This window comes from Molossus molossus, unplaced genomic scaffold (genome assembly GCF_014108415.1).
Source record: "Molossus molossus isolate mMolMol1 unplaced genomic scaffold, mMolMol1.p scaffold_m16_p_18, whole genome shotgun sequence".
Classification (NCBI taxonomy): Eukaryota; Metazoa; Chordata; class Mammalia; order Chiroptera; family Molossidae; genus Molossus; species Molossus molossus.
In genome coordinates, this window is record NW_023425353.1 from 305,586 (window position 1) to 332,520 (window position 26,935).

Genomic DNA, 26,935 nt, shown 5'->3' on the forward strand with positions numbered 1-26,935 from the left:
TCACTGTCATACCCAATTAAAGTTTGAATGGCACTGATACCCATTAAGGCACTTCAAGTTTTTTAAAAAAAGCTACGGGAGCTTTGAGATCTTTGTCCCAGGTATATGTCATCAGTTTGGTTCAAATAAACTCTTATAAAAATTCTCTACAGGTTTCGATGTTTAGGTCGGCATTTATTTGGCGTAGTCGGCAGGAATCTGAAGGACCACCCTGCATACCTGGACCCTGTGCTGGGTAAAAGCAAGGGCCCACTTTGCCCCACCAGCTCCCTGCTTCACATCGGGTGAACTTGGGTGAGTCTTCTTGGAATTCTGGGCCTCCTTGCTTTAAGTAGCAGGCCATGACTTTATTTGAGCTGTTCTTAGAAAGTCCTCAAGGTGGATAAGGGTTGAGATAACTGAGGGAAAGGAAAAAAAATGGGTTGCTGCTTTTAACTGGATTGCTTACTGAAACTATAAAAAAAATCTCTGCTGGTTAAATGAGAGACTGACTCTCCTTATAACTCCGAAAGAGACAGGACTCTTGCTTCCCCAACCTGAATAGCCAATGGGGTGACAACAGTTGTTCAGATCCCCAAATCCGGAGTAGCAGAGATGGGTACCAGGGGACATCCAGTGCAGCTGATCCCAGAGAAGCCAATGGGAGCCCCAGGGGAAAGGGCAGGGAGAAGTGAAATGGGCTCACTTGAGAAAGGGGTCTGAGGGAAGGGCCATGCTTGGAAAGCATTCAAAGTTCTGGTGATGCCTGGTAAACCTTTAATGGTCCTTGTTCAGGTATTCTCAGGTTACTAAGAATCTTTGTGGTATTGCCTGAGGAAAAATTTCCTAAGACAGTGTAAAGCAGTCCTATAGGGATATCCACCACTTCTGGCTCCTGGAGACATGCATGTAAGGACTGGTTTTCCCTAGAAGTTTGTTTAAACTCTGCAGATCTCAAAATTAATGGGAAATCATGCCTCCCAGGCCAACAAGGCCCACAACCGTCAGCCACCCATTAATACCAAGATGGCCAAGATGAGGATCCTTGATACCTTTAAAATAATTTTTGTGCACACAATCAGAAAAAGGCAGCTATAAAATTAGGCAGAAGTAATGGAAAACATATTAATTGGTTTCTCAAAGCTTCAAAAAGGATTTAGATAAATGAATCAATCTATGTCTTTTAGGTATTAACCCAATTCTTTGAAGTATTAAAAAACGCAGGTCATTTGGAATCTGATTTGTCAAGGACATATAAATCGCAAATGCCTCCAAAATAAAATTTGAATCTAAGTTTCTGTTTGTGCCTATCCATGTATGTCTAAATATGTATGTTGTAAACATGAAATTTCTACATCTAGATGGAACTGTTACAACCTAACTGAAAGGCAATTGCTTATAAGGATTGGGTTCTCTAAAATTCTTAGAAAGATACAAACTCAAATACGTTTCAAATTCACATGACCTAAGATTAATCCTTGAAAATAAAAACTAGCTTAAGCCTGTAGGTTTAAGTAAAACAGACATATCTTTATTTCACCCGGGTTTTACAAAAATAAGTCTATGTTAATAACTGACTTAGATGCCTATGAAATATATTTCTAGAGGTTATAAAATGTGTTCACATGTCTGTCCAACTAAAGAATGTCAATTGCTTATTTCTTACTTTTCATTAGTAATTGAGTTTTTGGTTTTTTTTGTGGTACGTGCCCCTAGCAGGAACCGAACCAAGGACTCTCTGGTCTGCAGGCCGACGCTCAACCGCTGAGCCAAACTGGCCAGGGCAGAAATTGAGTTTTTAAGGGTTAAAAGTTCAATGTATGTAGAAATAACTTGGCAGTGTTCCAGAAGGGCACCTAGAACACCTCAGAGGATTTTCTTTTACATTAAATTGCACTGGAAAAGAAGTGATAGATTAAAAAAAAAAAAAAAAAAAAAAAAAGATGCCCAGCTGGTGCAGCTCAGTTTTTGAGCATCCATATGCACCAAGAGGTCACTGGTTTCATTCCAGTCAGGGCACATGCCAGGGTTGCAGGCTCGATCCCCAGTAGGGGGTGTGCAGTAGTCAGAGGATCGATGTTGATGCTTCTCTCTCACAGATGTTTCTATCTCTCTCTTCCTATCTCTCTCTGAAAAAAATCAATAAAAACATTTAAAAGAAAAGAACAGTTGAGGCTAGGGGAAGCCCAAGACAGCCGCTTGGTTCTTCTCTGTTCCATGGCTCCCCATTTTTCAGTTTTTATGTTCCTTTATGCACCACAGTGCATTTAAGCTGAATGTACATGAAGGAACTTACAAGCTGACATTATTGAAAGGAGGCATCTTACACTATTATCAAGGTTTAATTGAGTTACTTCAAGAAAATGCCAAGTTGGTAGCTGCTTCCTTTCACAGTGAATTTCCAGGAGACGCAGACTTTAGACACTACTTTTGGGAAGGACAGACACTAAATAAAAGATACTTTCCAACCTGGTTGGAAGGGAACTCATCAGGCATCTAAACACAATGAACATTTACCCTTGACTCCACCTACAAGAGACATCAAAGCGTCCTCATCGATGAGAAGCTGCTGACATCAGAGGTAGACAGCTATCCCAAGACACTGACAAGGCCTGCATGACTATGGATTGATGCTGAACTCAGAATCCATTTTGTTTGATTGTCTGCTAGTGATATCAGTCATAATAATAGTTACACTTATTCTTTGTGTTTTTCTACATAGCCCAACTGTTTATGATTATTGAAGATATATAAAATAACTGATCCTCTTTTCATGGCTTATATAAGTTATACTAGATGCCAAATATATAAAAATAAGACAACAAAACTCAGATCATGCTACTTATAGAAATGATCCAGAGTGGTATTTTTTCGCAATAAAGTTAGCTGAAAGACTGCCTTCCACTTGGGGGAAAATTCAGCCTCAACTCAGATCCCACGGTTACGACCCCATCCACAACTGTCAATAGGACAATGTCCATACTGAGATTTCCTAAGAATGAGCCTTTCTAGAGCTGTGAGGCCCAAAAGGTGGATCATTAATGCATCCTTTGAATTGATTTATGACCAAATAGGGGAACTACAGATGTAAAGGGGTTCTATGGAAAGTAACCTCACATGGTGATCTGATCATAAATTCCTAACTGGGCAGGTCATCGCTGGTAGTCAAGCCCCAAGCATAGAACTACTTTACTAAAAGGCTTATCTTTGCCTTAAACAAGCCCTGTCCTCTGTTTCTCTGCATGTGGGATAACACACCTCTGAAATGCCTTTTTCAGAACCCTCCTTCTAAAAGTTAACTGCCCTTGAGAGAACAAATAATCTTAACTATGCTGTAATCCAATCCTCATCTTGCTTTCTCTCACCTCTCTAGTCTTCCTTCCTTTCCTCCTTAATCTCAAATGCATGGAAGAAACTGTGAAACTGTCATTCACAAATGCAGAGCATTTGAGATCTTGCTTTCCAGCATATGTCATCAGTTTGGCTCAAATAAACTTTTACAAATGTTCCTTTTTAACTGTAAATATTTTAAATACTTATAAACTGAAAATCAGTAACTACTATGTATGTCACTAGAGACACAGAACTTATTCAAATGGATAACCAGTTAGACAACAACCAGACACATCAAAACTTAAAGAAAAATCTAAAAAGCAAACCTTTAAAATAGTATTAAGTGCATACCCATTAAATCCAGTGACAATTTTCAGTATTCTTTCCTTCATTTCATCAAAGGGAATATATTCAACATTAGGGTTGGGTGGACCTCTTGGTTCAGGAGCGGAAGTTCTGAAATCATCCATCACTTTCTCCAGTTTGAAAGTAAAATAGCCTTTAAATTGGGACCATTGAATCCTATAAGCAAAAAATTAAAAAAATATAATACCATGTAGCTTTACAATTCTTGAACACAAAGCACAAATACAAAACTTACTATCACTAATGCTAACAAAGTGAAGATCTAGTAAGCAGAAGAATGTCTTTGTCCAGCAGTGTGCACTGTGCTTGATCAATCTGGCTCACAAGCTCCAACCTGGTTCCACCCATTTCTCCTACCTTCTTACCCAAATGAAATCCAAATCTCTGATAAAAATTTTGAAAATGAAAATGAACTACCTCTGGCTGAAAGCCTATTATATGCTATACCCTATTCTTAGCTGTTTTATTATTTTGATGGATTCTATGTCACATAACAAATCTAACCAGGGAGGTGTTAAATGCCCCATTTAAAATAGGAATTATATATTGGCCCAAGTTCACATTTACAATTTTAAGCATACAAATCAAAATGATGCCATACCCTAAAAGCTATAATGGTTAAATAGACTAGCAAAGGATTCCCCCCCATTGGTTACATAACAAAATATCACTGTGTTAAACTTTTGTACTGTTAGTACAAAAGCGGGGGAGGGAGGCAACGTTAAAATTGATGACACTCTACCACAATCCAAGGCAGCAGACTGTACTATTAGTAGTCATCACCTTTACTACCACAGTCTCACAGTAAAACAAACAAAAAAACTGTCTCACTTAAAGTTTAATAAAATAAAAAATTTACTAATTTCATTTCAACTTTTGAATATACATCTTTTTAATATTTTGTGTAACATACAAAGGACTTCTGCTGCATATAAAAATACCGTGGACATGTGAAGAAAAAACAGCTGACTATTGTGAGCTGAACTACCTTATATTTTTATAAAAAGCCATTTTTACTTGAAAGGACTGTCAAATAATGCTTATTTCAACCAGGAAACATTTGGTAGACCTTTTTCAAAAATAAATGAAGAGAATCTATCACTCCATGAAAAACAGCTCAAATATTTGTGGCCAATGATAAAATTGAGGCAAAAACCTAAAGTCCAAAAAATGTTTATTTGTCACTACAAACTTGGAAGGTTCCTAATATATTCCCAAGACATCAGTACTGATAAAAAAGATACGTGTGACACAGAAAGAAAGAAAGAGAGAGAGAGAGAGAAAGAAAAAGAGAGAGAGACAGGTGCAGGCAGGCAGGCAGAGGCAACAAAGAAATAGACCAATTAGATAAAAACACAATGCTTATGTATGTCAAAGGATACTATCACCAAGACTGAAAAGGTAACCCGCAGAATGGGAGATAATATTCATAGATAAAAACCCAGCCTGATACTTCACGGAATTAGAACAAGTACTTCAAAAGTTCATATGGAACCAAAAAAGACCTCAAATAGCCACAGCAATCTTGAAAAAGAACAAAGTTGGAGGGATCACATTACCAGACTTCAGGTTATACTAAAAAGCCACTGTAATCAAAACAGCCTGGTACTGGCACAAGAACAGGCATATAGACCACTGGAACAGAACAGAGAACCCAGAAATGGATCCAAGGCAATATGCTCAATTAATATTTGACAAAGGTGGCAAGAGCATACAGTGGAATAAAGACAGCCTCTTTAATAAATGGTGCTGGGAAAATTGAACAGCTACATGCAGAAAAATGAAACTAGACCATCAACTTACACCATACACAAGAATAAACTCAAAATAGATAAAAGACTTAAATGTGACTCATGAATCCATAAAAAATCCTAGAAGAAACTATAGACAACAAAATTTCAGACTTCATACACAGCAGAATTTTCACTGATACATCACCTAAGGCAACAGAAACAAAGGAAAAAATGAACACACAGGACTACATCAAACTCAAAAGGTTCTGCACAGCAAAAGAAAAGATCATCAAAACGAAAAGACTATCCACTGTATGGGAGAGCATAATTGCCAATGATATATCAGATAAGGGGTTAATTTCCATTACATATAGAGTGCTCATACAACTCCACAAAAGAAAGACAAAGAACCCAATTAAAAAATAGGCAGACGAACTAAATAGACACCTCTCCAAACAGGACATACAAATGGCTAAGAGACATATGAAGAAACGCTCATCACTAATCATTAGAGAGATGCAAATTAAACAAACAATGAGGTGTCACCTCACACCTGTGTGAATGGCCACCATCAACAAATCATCAAACAACAAGTGTTGGCAAGGGTGTGGAGAAAAGGGGACTCTAGTACACTGCTGGTGGGAATACAGACTGGTGCAGCCACCATGGAAAACAATATGGTGTTACCTCAAAAAAATTAAAAATTGAACTTCCATTTGACCCAGTGATCCCACTTCTAGGAATATACCCTAAGAAGCCTGAAACACCAATCAGAAAGAATATATGTACCCCCATGTTTGTAGCAGCACTATTTACAATCGCTAAGATCTGGAAACAGCCCAAGTGTCCATCAGTAGACAAATGGATAAAAAAGCTGTGGTACATATACACGATGGTGTACTACGCAGCTGTAAGAAAGACTTCTTATCCTTTAAGACGACATGGAGGGACCTGGAAAGTATCATCCTAAGTGAAACAAGCCAAACAGAGAAAGACAAGTATCCTATGATCTCACTTATTTGTGGAATATAATGAACATAACAGTCTGAGGAATGGGGCAGTCCCAGAGACGTGGATGTGGGGTACAGACTGACAATCCCCGGAAGAGGGGATGGTGGAGGAGAGATAAACCACAGAACTTGTATGCATGTATGCATGAACAGTGGACATGGACAACAAACTGGGGACAGGGTAGGGAGAGAGGGGGAGGGGGGAATCAGTGGGTGAAAAAGGAGAAACATCTGTAACGAAAATTAATTAATAAAAAAAATAAATAAATAAATAAAGTCAAATTAAATATTGATGTTTTTTGGGTTTTTTTTTATCCTCACCCGAGGACATTTTTCCATTTTTTGTTCAGGTAGATTGGGGGGGAGAGAGAGGAACAGAGAGAGAGAAAGAAACATCGATGTGAAAAGAACACATCGAGTGGCTGCCACCCGCACAACCGACCAGGGCCGGGGACAAACTGCAACCGAGGTACATGCCCTTAGCGGGAACCGAACCCGGGTCTCTCAGGACCGCAGGCCGACGCTCTAACCGCTGAGCCAAACCGGCCAGGGCAATATTGATGTTTTTAAAGCTGGGAAAAAAAAAAACAAAAAACCCAGCCTGGCCAGTGTGGCTCAGTGGTTGAGCGTTGACCCATGCACCAAGAGGTCGCTGGTTTGATTCCATGTCAGGGCACATTCCCAGGTTGTGGGCCAAATCCCCAGCGGAGGACATGCCGGAGGCAGCCGATCGATGTTCTCTCTCATCGATGTTTCTATCTCTCTCTCCCTCTCTCTCTCTAAAATCAATAAAGAAAAAAACAAAACAAAACAAAACCCAAACAACCCAATTAAAATATAGGCAAAGTACTAGAATAAACATTTCTCCAAAGATGGCCAATAAGCACATCAAAAGATGCTCAACACCACTAATCATCACAGAAGTTTATCACAACTACAATGAGATAGAACTCCATGTCCATTAGGTTGGCCATTATAAACAAAAAAGGAAGGGGGGTGATGGACAAGTATTGGCTAGCAAGGATGTAAAGAAATTGGAACCCTTGTGCACTGCTGGTGGGAATGAAAAATAGTGCAGCCTCTGTGTAAAACAGTTTAGTAGTTCCTCAAAAACAAACAAACAAAGTTTTACCATGTGATCCAGCAATTCCATTTCTACATAAATACCTAAAAGATCTGAAAGCAGGTATTCGATCACATACATGTACTCCAATGTACACAGCAGTAATATTCACAATAGCTAAAAGGTGTCAACTATGCAAATGTCCACCAACAGATGAATGGATAAACAAAATGTGGTATATACATGTACAACGAAGTATTATTCAGCCTTAAAAAGGAAGGACAGCCCTGGCCGATTTGGCTCAGCGGTTAGAGCGTCGGCCTGTGGTCCAGAGAGACCTGCGTTCGGTTCCCACTAAGGGCGCGTACCTCGGTTGCAGTCTGTCACCGGCCCAGTTGGTTGTATGGTGGCAGCCACTCGATGTGTCCCTTTCACATCGATGTTTCTCTCTCTCCCTCCCTCCCTCTCTCCCTCCCTCTCTCTCCCTCCCACTCTATCTGAACAAAAAATGGAAAAATGTCCTCGGGTGAGGATAACAAAAAAGGAAGGACATTTTGACATATGATGCAACATAAATTAATCTTGAAGAGAGACATAAGCTAAGTGAAATAAGCCAAACACAAATGAACAAGTATGTTATGCTTCCATTATATGAGGTACTATAATAGTCTAAATCAAAAAGACAGACAGCAGAAAGGCATTTGCCAGAGGCTGGAAAAAGAAAACAGTGAACCATTACTGTTTAATTTGATTCCTTACTTGTTCAATTGGTTCCGAGTTTCAATTTGGGAAAATGAAAAAGGTCTGGAGGTGGATGCTGGTGGCGGCGATGGCTTTAGCACAAGATTGTGAATGTGCTTCATGTCACTGAATTGCACACTTAAAATGATAAAGTTTATATTATGTATATTTTACCCCAATTGAGTTTTTTTAAAAATGGACAACTGATTCAAATAGGCATATCTCTAAAACTGATGCTTAACAAATGATGCTAGAATCCAAAAGATAGATAATAACAAGTATTAGGGAGGATGTAGGGAAATTGCTGGGGGAATGTAAAATGGTGTAGCCACTGTCCCGAATGGTTTGGATTAGTGGTTACAGCGTTGGCCCGAAAACTGAAGGGTTACAGGTTAAATTCCCGGTCAGGGGCACGTGCCTGGGTTGCGAGTTCAATCCCTGGCACTGGGTCGGGGTCATGCAGGAGGCAATCAATGTGTCTCTCTCACATCGATGACTCTCTCTATTTCCCTCCCACCTTGTCTTCCACTCTATCTAAAAATCCATGGAAAAATATCCTTGGGTGAGGATTAACTTAAAAAAAAGAATGGTGTAGTCATTTTGGGAAATAGTTTGGTAGTTCTGCAAAAAAAAAAAAAAAAAAAGGCAAAAAGTTTACATGTGACTTGACAATTTCACTCATTAAACGAATGAATTATATGACATATAAATTTTATTGCTATTATTTAAAAAATTGGGTGAGGATGACTAGTAAAAAACTATTTGCATGATTACTTTTTCCCTCCCTACCCTAGAAAGGGGAATTTGAGGTTGAACAAGCAGTAGCAGCACATTATATTTTTTGACATGTTTAATATTAATTTCTGATTAATATAAAATTATCAATGGTTAATAAAATTTATGTTTAAATTTCACTAGACTCCCCACAGGCATTTAAACACACCTGGAAGGTTATCATTGAAATAGGAGTCTTGCACTTTTCATTTCATAAATTCAAAATTATTTATATAGTTTTAATAATCACCTACTAAATCATAATCTGTCTTATGAAGTAAGATTTCCACATACACAGGTTTTTTTAACCACATTTCCCCATTATCATTTGTCAATCAATCTGTGACACTGCCCTCCGCCAAAAAAATCCATGCACCTGTTTACAAACACATATATGCACGCACTGACACATACAATGGAAATAGCCAGACAAGAAATGATGAAGCCCAGGTAAAGCAAACTGTGTGGAGCTTCAAAAACCCTATGGACATTAAACTACAGACAGAATTAAGTAGCATAAACTGAAAAAAATTATGAACACATTGCACTTTTTTGTTCAAGTTTCAAATATATTTAGCACAGTTAATCTAAATTAGATCCAAGAGATGCAATTTAAGAGTTACCATGTATAGATTTAAAAATACACACAAAAAAACACTTTTATAAGATATGAAAGATACAGCTTTTTATTGCAAAACAACTATTTAATGAAGGCCAAAAAAGAGAAAATGCTTCTCTGAAAATTATAATCTGAGCACAAAAACAAGTAATGAGTTAATCAACTGAAAAATTGACAACAAAATAATTTTCTCAGGAACGTACTTACTGCATGAATAGAAACCAGAAAAGAACAACCAAAAAAACCTTATTTTCAACATGAAAATAAAATTATTCTAAACAGTTAGATGTTCATGAAACATTTTCAACTTTAGAATCAATTCCTCCACTTAACACCCCCAAACACATTCTCAGAATTTAAATCTACTTTGCTAGAATTAACTCAAGAATTTACTGAAATTCATTACCCATTAATTTTCTTTTAAAGTAACCTCACCACCCTTTGCTTTCTATTCTATTTCCCATCCACTTTTTCCCCTTTATGCAGTTTCTCCTCTAGGAAGGCAAAGGGACTTCTATCACTAATCACCACAATGACCTTTCTTCTCCATAGGAACTCACAAGCCTACACTAAAACAAACATGTTTCCCTCACAATTATGAGGTTAGAAGTACTTCTCAGACGCTCAAGGGCAGAAAATCCATCCATCCTTTTCCCACCTGGTTCCAAAAACCTATAGTGGCCATTTTAATGTGTTGCCTCTTACAGTTCCAAATACTATTAAGATTAGTCTCTACTTAGTCTCATTGCTTTCCATTAAAAAATCTGTGTGAAAAGCATACAAGAGAGCATAACAGAGAACAGCCCTACCGCCTCCAAAGGATAGCAAAAACTGCACCATTTGTAAATATCGAAGAGAAAATAGAAAGAATGAATAAAAACAAAAGGAAATGCAAGGTGACACAGACTTATAAAACACCTAACCTTCAAAGGGCAGCTATTTGAATCAGAAGACTTCCCTGACATAGAATTCAGTCTTAATTATGTGGCTAGAGTAAACAAAAACTAGTAAATTTGATCTGAGTGTTGAATTCAGTGAGTGAAAGAATGGCAAAAATAAGAACGCACTGTAAATTGCTTACACAAAATCATGACAACATTTTAAAGAATTTAAAAACACAAATTACTAGCCCAGAAAACTAATAACTGGGGCCCCAAACAAGAGAATATTCCTTTTGCATTACGATATCATATCACATTTTATCTTCTTGATTTATTGAGCAAATATTTAAATATACTAGTGGAATAGAGAGCTCAGAAACAAACTCATACATAAATGGAAACCTGGTATATGAGAAAACACAGACCTATTCAGTAAGACTACTACAAAATTATATTAGAGTTTAATTTTTTAATTTTTTTTTCTATCCTCACCCGAGGGAATTTTTCAATATTTTGTTCAGATAGAGTGGAAGAGAGAGAGAGAGAAACATCGATGTGAAAGGGACATATCAAGTGGTTGCCATCCACACAACCCAACCAGGGCCGGGGACAAACTGCAACCGAGGTACGCGCCCTTAGCGGGAACCGAACCCGGGTCTCTTTGGACCGCAGGCCGACGCTCTAACTGCTGAGCCAAACCAGCCAGGGTAAATTATATTAGAGTTTAAAAACAAGAGAGATGTCTGTTTTTTCCTTTTCTAGTTATGTCAACAGCAGTTATTGTTAACAAAAAAAAAAAAAAAGAATATACAGGAAAGTAGAAACATAATAAAATTGGCCCATAATCTGCCCAGTGATCATCACTAATGTACATTTTAATGTATTTTTCATTAATCTTTATTCTAGTCTATTCTTTTTATTTACTTATTTAAATTTGGCACCCTAGTTTAATATCCCTTAGTTTCTCCACCTTATACACAGGACAATCTCTGAAGATTTTTAATCTGCATCACATATGGTATGCCATTATTTACTTAACAGCTACAATTTTAAAAAGTCTAGGGAGTGAAGTCAGAGGAATGGTTATGTGAGTGATCCCCTTGGTCTCTGCCCTAAGTTACAACAATTCGAACAGCCATAATTCAGCAAGATTCCCTGCTCAACACACAAACATGTCTAAGAGATCCACACATTGAAATAACCATGGAAACAGCTGAAGGTGGGAAGACTGGGAGCTACAAGGGAAGAGGGAAGAGAGAAAAGCTGAGATCGTGCCTCAGAAACAATCTCACTTCCAGTCTCAGGAGAGGGGAGGAATTGGGTTGCCACTGACACTCCCTTTAGCCAGGAGGAGTAGATACAGTGAGTGTTCCAGTGGGAGTGACCTGAGCAGAGACAGAGCATAAAAGGTGCTGCTCTGGTTATCTGACAACCACCATCACCAGAAGGAAAACAAAGCCACAGAGCCTGGCCACCTCCCCTCACCCTCCCAGAGGTAGCAGCTGGGCCCCTGAAGAAGCTGTAGCAGTGTCAGGTTGCAGAGCACATTATCTGCAAACCTGAGAACTAGAGCCACAGGTGGGGATAATCCCAGGTTGGAGATACAAAGGTGAGGTTACTGAGGTCTGCCAGTCACCATTACTGGGAGAACAAAGCCACAAAGGCACCAGTCAGCCTTTCCCAGCTCACCCTGCCCTACCCACTGTGCCTGCACTGGTGGCAGCCTCTAGTTGCAGGAGACTGTATTGGGATTTCACATTCCCCAAAGGTGTGGTGCCCTGAGACCAAGGCAACCTGGTCACACAGAAAATGCCTACCCCTTCAAAATATTCAAGAAGCCAGAGCAATGCAAAAGAAACTAAAAAAACTGTTGCTTCAGCACCACCTACTGGAAAACAAAAGCAAGACTTCTTATCAATCTGCTAGAGAAGTGCCACTCTTAAAAAATAAACAAACAAAACCATATCTCATTCCCATAGATGCCTAGATAGAGAAGAAATGCATGAATAACCAAGGAAACAAGGCAGCTCAGAAAGAAAATGAAAAATCTCCAAAAAATCAACTTAAAGACAAAAAACTCAGAGGTGCAAGTAAACACAGATAGTTTAATGAACTCAGAAATAAAATCAACAAACAAAATGAGAACTTTATCAAAAAGATAGAAACTTTAAAAAGAACCAAATAGAAATTCTGGAGATGAAAAACTCAATAAAAGAGATAAAGAATGAACAGCGAGCTTAGAAAATAGAGCTGACCAGATGGAGAAAAAAAAATTAGTGATATGGAAGACACATATCCATCTACAAATGAGGCAATAGAAGAGACTTGATAGTATTAAAAATAAAATAAAATAACTATCTGATTCCATCATAAAGAGTAACACAAGAGTACCAGGTACAGCAGGAGGAGATAGAAAGGAACAAAGAGCCTGTTCAAATAGTTGATAGCTTTCCAAGCCTATGGAAAGAGCCAGATCCTCGAATCCAAGAAATAAACAGAACACCTAATATCTCGATCCAAAAAGGCCTTCTCCAAGGAACATTGCATTAAACCTGTCAAATATTTTTTTAAAAATTTTTCTCAGGGTAGCCAGGGAAAATAAGAGAGCCATCGATAAAGGAAACATTAGATTAACATTGAATTTCTCAGCAGAAACCCTACAAACTAGAAGAGGGTAAAATAAAATATTCAAACTACTGAAAGAGAGAAATTACCACCCCAAAATAATATATCCAGCAAAAATATATCCTTTAGAATATGAAGAAGAAATAAGACGGTCCCAGACATATAGAAGCTGAGGGAATTTACCACCAGAAGATCTCCATTAACAGGAAATACTCAAAGGGATTATTTATTCTATTTAAAACAAAGAACAAAAGGACACAAAATTATGAGTAAGAATTAAGACTAACAGACAGAAGAATATTAACAACCCTTTTACAAAATAGGGCACTATACACTTAAATATAACATAAAAGTTAAAGGAGGTAATACATTAAAAAAGACTATAGCTACTGCAATTTGGAAATGAGCCCACAGCATAAATACTTTGTGTCAACAAAATCATTCAAGGGAAGTGCTAAAGGTCTGAATTTGCAAAGTGAAATGGAGATAAGGTGCATTCAGGGGAAAAAAGGACTACTGTATATATGCAACTTCCTTTTGCATAAACCTTATGTAAACACACACACACACACACACACACACCCAAAACGAAGGGCATAACTTTAAAAAAGCCCAACCACATGCTGCCTTCAGGAGACACATCTCTCCTACAAAGACAAATATACAGACTCAGTGAAAGGGTGGGAAATGATTCTCAATGCAAATGGCATTCACAGAAAAGCAGGAATAGCCATACTTACATCTGACAAAATTGAGATTTCAAGGTAATAAAGGTAACGAGACAAAGATGGACATTTTACAATGATAAAGGGGACAACACATCAAGAAGACATAAAACACTGGAACACAATCAGGGAGTACCAAAATATATAAAGCAACTACTAAGAGAACTAAAATGAGAAACTGATAAAAGCACAATCTTAATAGGGGACCTAAATGCCCCACTGAAAACTACAGATAGATCATCCAAACAGAAAATCAATACCGAAATATTGTCCTTAAAGGGCACAATAGACCAAATGGACATAGATATTTACAAAGCCTTTCATCCTAGAGCACCAGATTATAACATTCTTCTCTAGCACACACAAAATATTCTCAAAGATAGATCATATGCAGGGGCACAAAACTAACCATAACAAATTTAAGAAGATTCAAATCATACCAAGCATGATCTGACCACAATGCTTTCAAATTACAAATCAACTGCAAAAAGGAAGCAGAAAAAGAACAAAATATGTGGACATTAAACAACATGCTACTAAAAAATCTCTGGATCAAAAATAAAAATATAAAAAGATACACAGAAACAAATAATAGCAATACAACATGTCAAAACTTTTGGGATGAAGCAAAAACAGATATGAGAGAAGTTTACATTATTACAGGCTTAATGTCAAGAAAACAAGAAAAATACCAGGTAAACGACCTAACATTACATCTTAAAAAACTAGAAAAATTAGGATAAAAGCAGCCTAAGTCAGCAGAAGAAAGGAAATAATACTAGAGTAGAATTAAATGAAATAGCAAACAAAAAGACTCTAAAAAAAATTAATGCAACAAAAAGCTTGTTCTTTGAAAAGTTAATAAAATTGACAATACCCTAGCTAGGCTCACTAAGGAAAAAAGACAAGACTCAAATAAAATCAGAAATAAAAAAGAAGTGCCCTGGCCAGGTGGATCAGTTGGTTGGAGCATCATCCTATACACCAAAGGGTTGCGGGTATGATCCTCAGTTGTGTCACATACAGGAGGCAGCCAATAGATGCTTCTCTCTCACATCATTGTTCCCCTCCCTCTCTCTAAAAAAAATCAATTCAGAAAAACAAAAAAACATATCCTCAGGTGAGGATTAAAACAAAAAACTTACAACAGACAACACAGTAATACAAAGGATCATACAAGAATATTGGAAAGACTGTGTGTCACCAAATTCAATAACTTTATGAAATAAATACATTCAAAGAAATATATAAACTTCTAAACAGACCAATCAACTGAGAAGATTGAAACAACCATCAAAAAACTGAAGTCTGGCACCACATGGCTTCACTAGTGAATTATACCAAACATTTAATACCTATCCTACTCAAACACTTCCAAAAAACTAAAAAAGAGGCAATACTTCTTAACACATTTTATATGGTCAGCTTAACCCTGATGCCAAAACCTGGCAAGATCACTGATCATCAGAGAGATGCAAATTAAAACAATAACAATGAGGTATCACCTCACACCTGTCAAAATGGCCGCCATCAACAAATCATCAAACAAGTGTTGGCGAGGGTGTGGAGAAAAGGGGACTCTAGTACACTGCTGGTGGGAATGCAGACTGGTGCAGCCACTATGGAAAACAATATGGTGTTACCTCAAAAAATTAAAAAGTGAATAGCCATTTGACCCAGTGATCCCACTTCTAGGAATACACCCTAAGAAGCCTGAAACACCAATCGGAAAGAATATATGTACCCCCATGTTCATAGCAGCACTGTTTACAATAGCTAAGATCTGGAAACAGCCCAAATGCCCATCAGTAGACGAATGGATAAAAAAGCTGTGGTACATACACACAATGGAGTACATTGCAGCTACAAGAAAGACCTCTTATCCTTTGAGACGACATGGAGGGACCTGGAAAGTATTATCCTAAGCAAAACAAGCCAAACAGAGAAAGACAAGTATCATACGATCTTACTTATTTGTGGAATATAATGAACATAACAGTCTAAGGAATAGGGTAGATCCAGAGACGTGGAAGTAGGGTACAGACGGACAACCCTCAGAAGAGGGGGTGGGGGGGAAGAGATAAACCACAGAACTTATATCCATGTATGCATAACCAATGGACATGGACAACAAAGCCAGGGATGGGGGGGGATAGGGCGGAGGGTGTCAATGGGGTAAAAAAGGAGAAACATCTGTAACAAAAATAAAATAAATAAATAAATACCTGGCAAGAATAGCACACACAAAAAAGAAAACTACACACCAATATCTCTGACGAATACAGATGCAAAAATTCTAAACAAAATACTAGCAAATAGAATACAACAATTCAATAAAAAGGTAATAATCATGAGCAAGTGGGGTTCATACCCGGGACACAAAGATGGTTCAACATATGCAACTCGATCAATGTGATACACATTTACAAACTTAAGAATAAAAATCATATATACAGATGCAGAAAAACATCTGACAAAATACAACATCCATTATATGATTAAAACTCTAAGTAAAATGGGTATAGAAAAAACATACTTCAACACAATAAAGACACATATGACGAACCTCAGCTAATATATCATACTAAATGGTAAAAAAAAATTAAAGCTTTTCCTCTAAGGTCAGGAATAAGACAAGGATGCCCACTCTCATGACTGCTGTTCAGTATAGTACAGAAAGTCCTAGCCAGAGCAATCAGGCAAGAGAAAGAAATAAAAGGCATCCAAATTGAGAATGAAGAAGTAAAATTGTCATTTTTGTCAGATGACATGATTCTTTATACAGAAAACCCTAAAGACTATACCAAAAAATTATTAGAAACAATAAAAACTACATTAAGTTGCAGGATACAAAAACAATGTACAAAAATCCTTTGCAACAATTAAATTTAAGAAAAAAGAATGAAAACAATATTTTTGCAATTGCAACAGAAAGAAAATACCTAATAATAAACTTAACAAAGGATATGAAGGATCTATACCCTGAAGAGTTTAAGACATTATTAAAGAAAATTTAAAAAGATATTTTGTGGCCCTGGCCAGTTTGGCTCAGCGGTTAGAGCGTCGGCCTGCGGTCCGGAGAGACCCGGGTTCGGTTCCCGCTAAGGGCACGTACTTCGGTTGCAGTTTGTCCCCGGCCCTGGTTGGTCGTGCGGGTGGCAGCCACTCGATGTGTCCCTTCACGTCGATGTTTCTCTCTCTCTCCCTTCCTCTCTCTCCCTCCCACTCTATCTGTACAAAAAATGGAAAAATATCCTCGGGTGAGGATAAAAAAAAAAAAAAAAGATATTTTGTGTTCATGGATTGGAAAAATCAACAGTTAAAATGGTCATATTACCAAAAGCAATATATAGATTTAATACAAGCCCATAAACATCCCAATGGGATTTTTTAAAAAAAACAAAACAACAAATCAGATTTGAACGGGCCCAGAAAAGAGCCCGAATAGCCTAAGCAGCCCTAAGAAATCAGACCAAAGCCAGAGGTATCACAATCCAACTTGAAATTTCTACAAAGTGACAATAATCAAAATGGCATGATATTGACAGAAGAAAAAAAAAAACAGGAACTCAGGATTAAGAGCCCAGAAATAAACCCACATGTATATGAGCAACTGAATTTTAGCAAAACACATATAATGGAGAAAAGAAAGCCTTTTCAATAAATGGTGGTGGGAAAATTGGAAAGCCACCATGCAAAATAATGAAAACAGATTGCTATTTGTCCCCATATATAAACATTAACTCAAATGGATCAAAGAACTAAATATTAGACCTAAAACAATAAATCACATAAAAGAAAACATAGGTAGTACTAAATTTACAGACCTTGGTCTTAGAGAAGATTTTATGAATTTGACCCTAAAGGCAAGGGAAGTCAACGCAAAAATAAATGAATGGGACTATATTAAACTAAAATGCTTCTGCACAGCAAAAGAAACCATCAACAAAACAAAAAGCAACCAACCCAATGGGAAAAGATATTTGCAAACAGCTCTGAAAAGGGGTTAATACTCAAAATATAAAAACAACTGACATAACTCAACAACAAAAAACGACCCAATTAAAAAATGGGCAGAGGACCTGAACAGACACTTCTCCCAAGAGGATATACAAAATGACCAACAGACAAAAAGATGCTCAACTTCACTGGCTGTTAGAGAAATGAAAAACAAAACCATAATGAGATACCACCTCACACCTGTTAGAATGGCTGTTATCAAAAAGACAAGTAATAACAAGTGTTGGAAGGGTTGTGGAGAAAAAGGAACTCACATTCACTAATGGTAGGAATGTAAACTTGTCGCAGTGGTTCTCAACCTGGGGGTCGAACAACCCTTTCACAAGGGCCACCTAAGATCATCGGAAAACACATATTTCTCCAGGCGGGTCCGCCCACATACAACATGAGGAACTGTATTAAAGAGTCACAGCCTCAGGAAGACTGAGAACCACTGCTCTATGGGAAACAGAATGGCAGTTCCTAAGAGTTAAGAAAAGAGTTACCATATTACCTAGCAGCCCCTCTTCTGGGTCTCTATCCAAGAAATTTGAAAACATTTACTGGCCAAGATATATATATGCACCCCTACGTCCACTGCAACATTATTCACAGTGGCCAAGACATGGAAACAACTGAAGTGTCCCTCAAAAAATGATTGAATAAAGAAGTGGTACATGAGACTTCCGGTCAAGATGGCGGCATAGGTAACCATGGTATCGCGTCCTCCCACAACCACATCAAAGTAACAACTAAACTACAGAACAACCATCATTCAAAACCGCCTGAAATCCAGCTGAATGGAAGTCCTACAACTACGGAATTAAAGCAGCAGCCACATAGAGACAGGTAGGAGGGTGGAGGCGCCACGGACTGGTCCCACACCCACATGTGGTGGATAAAAATCAGGACCCCTCAGTCCTCAGGAAGGACCTTCCCAGCCGAGGTGTCCTGATTTTTATCCACCACATGTGGGTGTGGTGGATAAAAATCAGGACACCTCGGCTGGGAAGGTCCTTCCTGAGGACTGAGGGGTCCCCATCCCACACCAGACACCCCGCTCAGGGTTCCAGTGCCAGGAAGAGAATCCCCATACTTCTGGCTGGAAAAACCAGCAGGAACTGAGGCTCAGGGAACCTGACATGGCTGGAGCCCCAGGCAGCTCCTTAAAGGGCCCGCACACGGACTTGTCGGACTCATTCCAAGCTTGGAGGGGAGGCAGCTAGAGGGGCACCAGAGACATACAGGGAAGAACTGAGCTGTTTGGCATTGGAGCGAGGGCTAGAGAGGGGACTTTCTCCGGGACAAACGTGCTGTCAGAGGCCTTTGTTCCTTTGGTGAGCCCTTACCTGGGGCGGCAGACAGTCACATCTGGGACTCCAGCAACCTGGCTTGCACTGGTAGCCCCGCCCTGGTAATTCCCTGAGGCCATGCCCCACCCAACTCTCAGGCCCACCCAAGCTGTTGCCAGTTGCTTCACCATAGGATTGGCCTATCTTGGATCCTGCTTTAGGTTTTCCTAAATTCTTTCAAACAAGCAGCATCTGGTCTCAGCTAGCCCCATACCTCTTAAGTAATACACAGAAACAAACACAGGGAGGCAGTCAAAATGAGGAGACAAAGAAACAGGTCCCACATAAAAGAACAAATCAAAATCCCAGGAAAAGAACTAAGTGAAATGGAGATAAGAAACCTAACAGATGCTGAGTTCAAAATACTGCTTCTAAGGATGCTCAATGAACTTGGTGAGGGCCTCAAGAGCATCAAAAAGGACCAGTCAGAAATGATGGATGCACAGTCAGAAATGAAGGAGGCATTAACTGAAATAAAAAATAATTTACACAGATTCAATAGTAGAGTACGTAAATCCAAGAAGCAAACCATCGATTTGCAATATAAGGAAGCAAAAAACACCCAATCAGAACAGCAAAAAGAAAAAAGCATCCAAAAAAAGAGGATAGTGTAAGGAGCCTCTGGGACAACTTCAAGGGTGCCAACATTCGCATCTTGGGGGTGCCAGAAGGAGAAAAGAGAGAACAAGAAATTGAAAATCTATTTGAAACAATAATGGCAGAAAACTTTCCTGGACATACAAGTCCAGGAAAAACTTCCTGGACATACAAGTCCAGGAAGCACAGAGAGTCCCAGTCAAGAGGAACCCAAAGAGGCCCACACCAAGACACATCATCATCAAAATGCAAAAGGTTCAAGACAAAGAGAGAATCTTAAAAGCAGCAAGAGAAAAGCAGTTAGTTACCTACAAGGGAGTTCCCATAAGGCTGTCAGCTGATTTCTCAAAAGAAACTTTGCAGGCCAGAAGGGAGTGGCAAGAAATACTCAGAGTGATGAAAAGCAAGAACCTACAACCAAGATTACTCTATCCTGCAAAGCTGTCATTTAGAATCGATGGCCATATAAAGACTTTCCCAGACAAGAAAAAGTTAAAGGAGTTCATCACCACCAAACCATTATTATATGAAATGATGAAGGGTCTTTTTGAAGAAAAAGCTAAAATATATGAACAAACAAAATGACAATGAATACATATCTATCGACAATGGAATCTACAAACAAAATGAACAGGCAGAGCAGAAACATTTTGTGGGTTGCCAGATGGGAGGGGGGTTGGGGGAATGAGTGAAAAAGGTGAGGGGATTAAGAAGTACAAATTCATTGCTAGACTGACAAACCTCAAAAGAAAAGGGGTTGGGGGTGAGGGGTTGGGAGGAAATAAACCAAAGAACTTATATGCATAACCAATGGACACAGACAATAGTGTGGGAAAAGGCGGGAGGGGGGTGGGAGTGGGGAAGAGGGGGTCAATTGGGGAAAAATGAGGAACATCTGTAATACATTCAACAATAAAGATTTTAAGAAAAAAGAAGTGGTACATATGTACAATGAAATACTACTCAGCCATAAGAAAAGATAAAATCCTGCCACTTAAAACAACATGGATGGATCTTGATAGTATCATGCTAAGTGAAAAAACTCAGACAGAAAAAGTTAAGAACCATATATGATTTCACTCATAAGTTCCACAAGTGAACAAATGAACTAATAAGGTAAACAAAGACTCAGATACAATAGTATGGTGGTTAGCAGAGGAAAAGGGGGTGGGGGAGTACTGAAGGGTAGGGTAGGATGGGGGACTAGTGAAGAGAATAGGGGATCACATGTATTATGACAAATGGAGATCTGACTTTGGGTCATGGGTACACAATGTAATATACAGATGATGTATCATGGATATGTACACTTCAAACCTATATAAATTTATGAACCAAAGTCAACCCAATAAATTTATTTTTAATAAATTCCCCCCAAAAAGGCCAAAAAAATTTAGGTTTACATTCAGATCATTACATTTAAAAATAATTGTATGGTTAACATCCTAATAATATCCTAACTTTATAGGCATGTGTTTATTAACTTAAGATAGATTCCTCTAAGTGGAATTACTAAGTCACAAGTTTGAAGTATAAATATCAAAACTTGGATTCATACTTTCAAAAGCCTCTCCTTAATGCTGCAGCACTGTTACAGTGTCACAGATATAGAAACACCTGATTCATTCCAGTATCATAATGTTTCAAAACTCTTGTTAATCTGATTGTAGAAAAACACTTTACTATGCATTTCATTCACTGCTAATGAAATTGCTGTTTACTGGCCACAGGAAATTGTGTGTGTGTGTGCGTGTGTGTGTGCACGTGCGCACACAACTAGATTCTTTGCCATCCTTCATTCTGGGGGGGTTCATCAACTTTGGCAGTAATGACATTATAAACTGAATTATTTGTTGTCAAAGTGGGATGTCCTGTCGTCCTTGGCCTCTACCTACTAGAACACAGTAGCACCCAATCCCCCAACACCCTCAAAGTGTGACAACCATAAATAATCCCAAATGTTGTTAGATGTTCCCTGGGAGGCAAAAACTGTCCTCAGTTAAGAACCACTGTCCCACCCCTATCATTTAAAATAAAATGGTCTTTTTCTTACTCTCACTGTATTATGGAAAAGGTAAATTGCCATGTGACACAAGTATGAGTACAGCTTTTACACTCTCATTCTGTACTACTTCAAAAACAAAAAATTTTTATATAAATGTGGAAATTACATTAAAATGTATTTGTCTAATTTTTCCTATTTTGAAATGTTATACATTTTCTTGCTCAGAACAGAAGCTCATATCTAAAGATGGTACAGTATCTGATCCAAAGCAATAAATTTATGACGCAAATTCTGAAGAGAAAGTATTTGCCACTGAATGAATTTTTCTTCTTTTTTTTAATCCTCTCCTGAGGATATGTTTTTATTGGTTTTAGTGAGAGGTAGAAAGAGACAGTGGGAGAGAGAGAAACATCAATCAGCTGCCTCCCGTACATGCCCCAAACAGAATCAAACCCACAAACTGGGTACATGGCGACTGGAATCAAACCGGAGACCCTTCGGTGCTTGAGATGACACTCCAACCAACTGAGCCACACTGGCCAGGGCTGAAAACAAAATTTTCATATTAGAGTGATAAATATCTCATAAAGAATGCAATGAGATGTAAAAGAAAACATCAACAGGTAAAACAAACATTCAGACAGTAGTACCTTAGTGTAAGCTCAGGTTTCTTTTTTGGCAACTTGTTACTTTATTCAAGTTACTTTATTCATCTCTCTCTCTCTCTATACCAAATAAAACAAAAAGAAAGTGTGTTTGGGCTAAGTTGATTTATACTTAACTCTTAGCTAAATCTTCAACTCCTTATTTAAAATCTTCCCAAGATTTATTATTTATTGGTGTTTAGAAGTTTGGCACAGAGTTATGTGCTAATTTAAAATTACCAATTAAATAAAGATATGCCCTGGCCAGTGTGGCTCATTGGTTGGAGTGTTGCCCATACACCAAAAGGTGGTAGAGTTCGATTCCTGGGCAGGGCACAAGCCCAGGTTTCAGGTTTGATCCACAGTCGGGTTATGTGCCGTAGGCAACTGATCAATGTTTCCCTCTCACATTGATGTTTCTCTCTCTATGTAAAAATAAATAAATAAAGAAAGAAATATGATATAGTTTTTTTTTTTTCTTTCTTTCTACATCTACATAGTATCAAAAAGGAAGGAAGGAAAAGTCATTAAAAACACAGCATCCACTTCAAAAGACATCTGTACCCTGGTCTAAGAACTGCCCAAACAGGTGGAAAATAGACACATCAACAGTGAAATGGTAACCCTTCTTCAGAATTTCTACCTACATATAAAAAAACTAAGAAAAGAAACTACCAAAAAAATTAAACTGGAAATGTTTTTAAAACAAAACAGGCAAGCTCATAACTAACATCATACTCAGTGGTGAAAAGTTGAAAGCCTTTTTTTCACAAGTCAAGGATGCCTACTTTTACTTGCACCACTTTTATTCAACAGTACAGGTAGTTCTAGACAGATCAATTAGGCAAGAAAAATAAACAAAAGGCAACTAAGTCAGAAAGGAAGAGTAGAACTGTCTCTATAGATAACATGAAACATAAAAACCCCTACCCTGGCCAGGTAGTTCAGTTGATTAGAGTGCCGTCCTGATATGCCAAGTTTGCAGTTTCAATCTCTGGTTAGTGCACATACGAGAAGCAACCAATAAAGGCAAAAATATGTGAAACAACAAATCTATGTGTATAAAAAAATGAAATATGTAGAATAAATTTAACCAATAAAGTGAAAGACTGGTATACTGGAAATTATTAATACAATGATAAAGACATTTAAGACACAAATAAATGTAAAGATACTTGTGCCCATGGACTGGAAGAATAAATATTGTTAAAATGTCAACACAACCCAAAGCAATCAACAGAGGCAAAGCAATCCCTATCAAAACACCAATGCCATTTTTCACAGAAATAGAAAAAAAAAAAACCCTAAATGTGTATGGAATCACAAAAGACTCAGAAAAGCCAAAGCAATCTTGAGAATAAAAGAACAAAGCTGGAGGCTACATGCTTCTGGATTTTAAACTATCCAATAAAGCTACAGTAACCAAAACAGTACAGCATTGGCAAAAAACACAGATTGATGAAACATAACAGAAAGCCCAGAAATAAACCCGAGCATATGGGGTCAATTCATTTTTGACAAAGGAGCCAAGAGTATACAATGGGGGAAAGAAAGGATAGACTCTTCAATAAATTATGCTGAGAAAACTAAATACCAACATGCTGAAGAATGAAACAGAGCCACTACCTTACGTCATACACAAAATCAACTCAAAATGGATTAAAAACCTGAAACTGTAAAACTTCTAGAAGAAAACATAGGAAGTAAGCTCCCTGAAGTTGGTCTTGGCAATATTTTTTTTGGTTGACATCAAAAGCAAAACTAAACAAATAGGACTACATCAAATTAAAAAGCTTCTGCTCAGCAAAGGAAACCATCAACAAAATGAAGCTGATAGACCCAGAGACATAGAAAGGAGTATGGTTCAGACAGACCAACTTCAGGTGGGGGAGGGGGGAGATGAGATAAACCAAAGAACTTATATGCATGTATGCGTAACCAATGGACATAGACAACAATGCTGGGATGGGGGGCGGGGATTGGGAGGAGGGTGTCTGGGGGGAAAAATGAGAAACATCTATAACAAAAATAGACTAATTAATAAAAAAAAATGAAAAGGCAGCCCTGGCAGGTTTGGCTCAGTGGTTAGAGTGTCGGCCTGTGGTCCAGAAAGACCTGGGTTCAGTTCCCGCTAAGGGCACGTACCTTGGTTGTAGTTTGTCCCTGGCCCTGGTTGGGTTGTGCGGTGGCAGCCACTCAATGTGTACCTTTCACATCGATGTTTCTCTCTCTCTCTCTCTCTCTCTCTTTCTCTCCCACTCTATCTGAACAAAAAATGGGAAAATGCCCTCAGGTGAGAATAGAAAAAAAAAAGGCAGATAATCTTAATAGACATTGTTCTAAAGAAAACATATGGATGGCCATAGGTATATAAAAAGGTGCTGAACATCACTAATCATCAGAGAAATGCAAATCAAAACTACGATGAAATAACACTTCGTTAGGTGTTAAGATGGCTATTGTGAAAAAGACAAGAGCCCCACAGGTGTGGCTCAGTGGAATGAGTGTCATCCTATGGACTCAGAACTGCAGTTCGATTCCCAGTCAGAGCACATGCACAAGTTTCGAGCTTGATCTCCAGTAGGGGGTGTGCAGGAGGCAGACAATACATGTCCATATTTCTATCTCTATCTCCTTTCCTCTCTCTCTAAAAAAAAAAAAAAAAAAAATCAATGAAAACATATAAAAAATTCCAGAGATATAAAACAGGTCATATGCAAAAAGGGCTTCATATTTATGAACAGCAACACTTCAATAAGAAATCAATGAAAAAATACATTAAAAATTCAGAGACAATTCTTTCAGCCTAGAATTGTATATCTTAACTATCCATTGAAATGAGTACAATAAACACACTTTGGAATGTGAAATTAAAAAACCAACAAAAATGTATTACTACTATGTTTTCTCTCAGTTCACCAAAACAATGAAGTAAACCAATAAAGAGCTATCTAGGAAATTGAAAACCCACAACAAAAAAGGGAATTTCAGGATGATGAAGCCAGATCTGAACAATAAGGTTAAAGCAGGTCTAGAGAGCAACCAGTTCAGAATGGAGCAGTTAAAATGGTTCCACGAGATATATATATATATATTTTAAATATATATATATATTTTTTAAAATTGGTGAAGGACCCAATATAGCTTAATATATTGCAATGAGATACAAACAAATAAGTTCGGGGCTGAATTAGTCATAAGTATGTAGAATATTAAATTTAAAAAACAGCATTCACAGAGACAGTGTATATTGTTGAGTTGACCAAAATATCAATATTTATATTGAGAAATTGAGCAATGGAAGTCAGAAGTGTGTATGGAGTGAAGAGGAGCAGCTGAAAAAAACTAAGAAAGCAGTAATTAATTCCAAAATTTTAAAGAGAAAAAGTAACAAAGCTAACATAGCAATAGAAAATAATGATTTTAAAAGTATTATCTCTGGGGAGTAGGAAATAGAGGAAAGAACATAGAAGACTTTTGTTACCTTTGTTGTATTAATAAACTCATTAAATCTTATGGATATAAAACTTTAATTAAAGTTAAAACAAAAAGGTAAAAAACAAAACCTATTTAGAAGGAATTGGGTGGTGCTAGAGTCTGGAAGCTTGGTTGGGTTCCAATTTCAGTTCACTTTTTCCAAAGACAGGTAACTCTAGCCTTCTTTTGTTTCCTCATCTGTAAAATGGGGATAACAGCAGCTACTTCACAGTACTGCTGTGAGGATTAACATTAGTGTAAACAGAGTGTTTCAGCAAAGTGGCTGACAACTATTAAGCATTAAATGATTGTTTTTCCTCAAGAAACTCAGGATGCGGAGAAATATCTGAGTAATATAAGATATACAGAGCTTTCAGGACAAGAAGAGAACTTTAGAAAGGATCGGATGGTGAAAACTGTTAATAATAAGATGGTTCAGGTTGATCTAATGTATTGTCACACAAAAGACATATAACAATGTGAGACTATTTCTCTGGACTAAGAATGGGGGGGGGGAGTCCGTTTGTCATATAGCTCTGTCAAAGTTTACCTAGTTACATTTTGGTATTTACAGAACATTTCACCCCAAAGCTGCAGAATATATGTTCTTCTCAAGTGCGCACAGGACATTCTCAAAGATAGACCACATGTTAGGACACAAAGTAAATCTCCACGAAATTAAAGAAAAGTGAAATCATATCAAGCATCTTCTCAGATCACAATGGCATGAAACCAGAAATCAATTACAATAAAAACACTAAAAAACATTCAAACACATGGAGGCTAAATAGCATGTTCTTAAATAACAAACGGGTTACCAAGTAAATCAAGGAAGAAATAAAAAACTTCCTAGAAACCAATAAAAATGAACACATAACAGCACAAAATCTATGAAACACAGCAAAAGCAGTCCTGAAAGGGAAGTTTATAGCACTACGGGCATACATCAAGAAACAAGAAAAATTCCTAATTGACTAACCCTACAACTTAAAGAACTAGAAAGTAAACAAAA

The 26,935-nt window shown here is 37.8% G+C and overlaps 1 protein-coding gene across 2 annotated transcripts in view; it reads right to left on the minus strand.

Moving 5' to 3' along the window:
* Positions 1 to 26,935, minus strand: part of PPP4R2 (protein phosphatase 4 regulatory subunit 2) — a 62,582-nt gene that overhangs the window by 23,573 nt on the left and 12,074 nt on the right. For both annotated transcript variants that reach the window (XM_036267020.1, XM_036267021.1), the window contains exon 3: positions 3,664 to 3,834. In XM_036267020.1, coding sequence (XP_036122913.1) covers positions 3,664 to 3,834 — 171 coding nt within the window. The remainder of the gene's footprint in view (positions 1 to 3,663; positions 3,835 to 26,935) is intronic.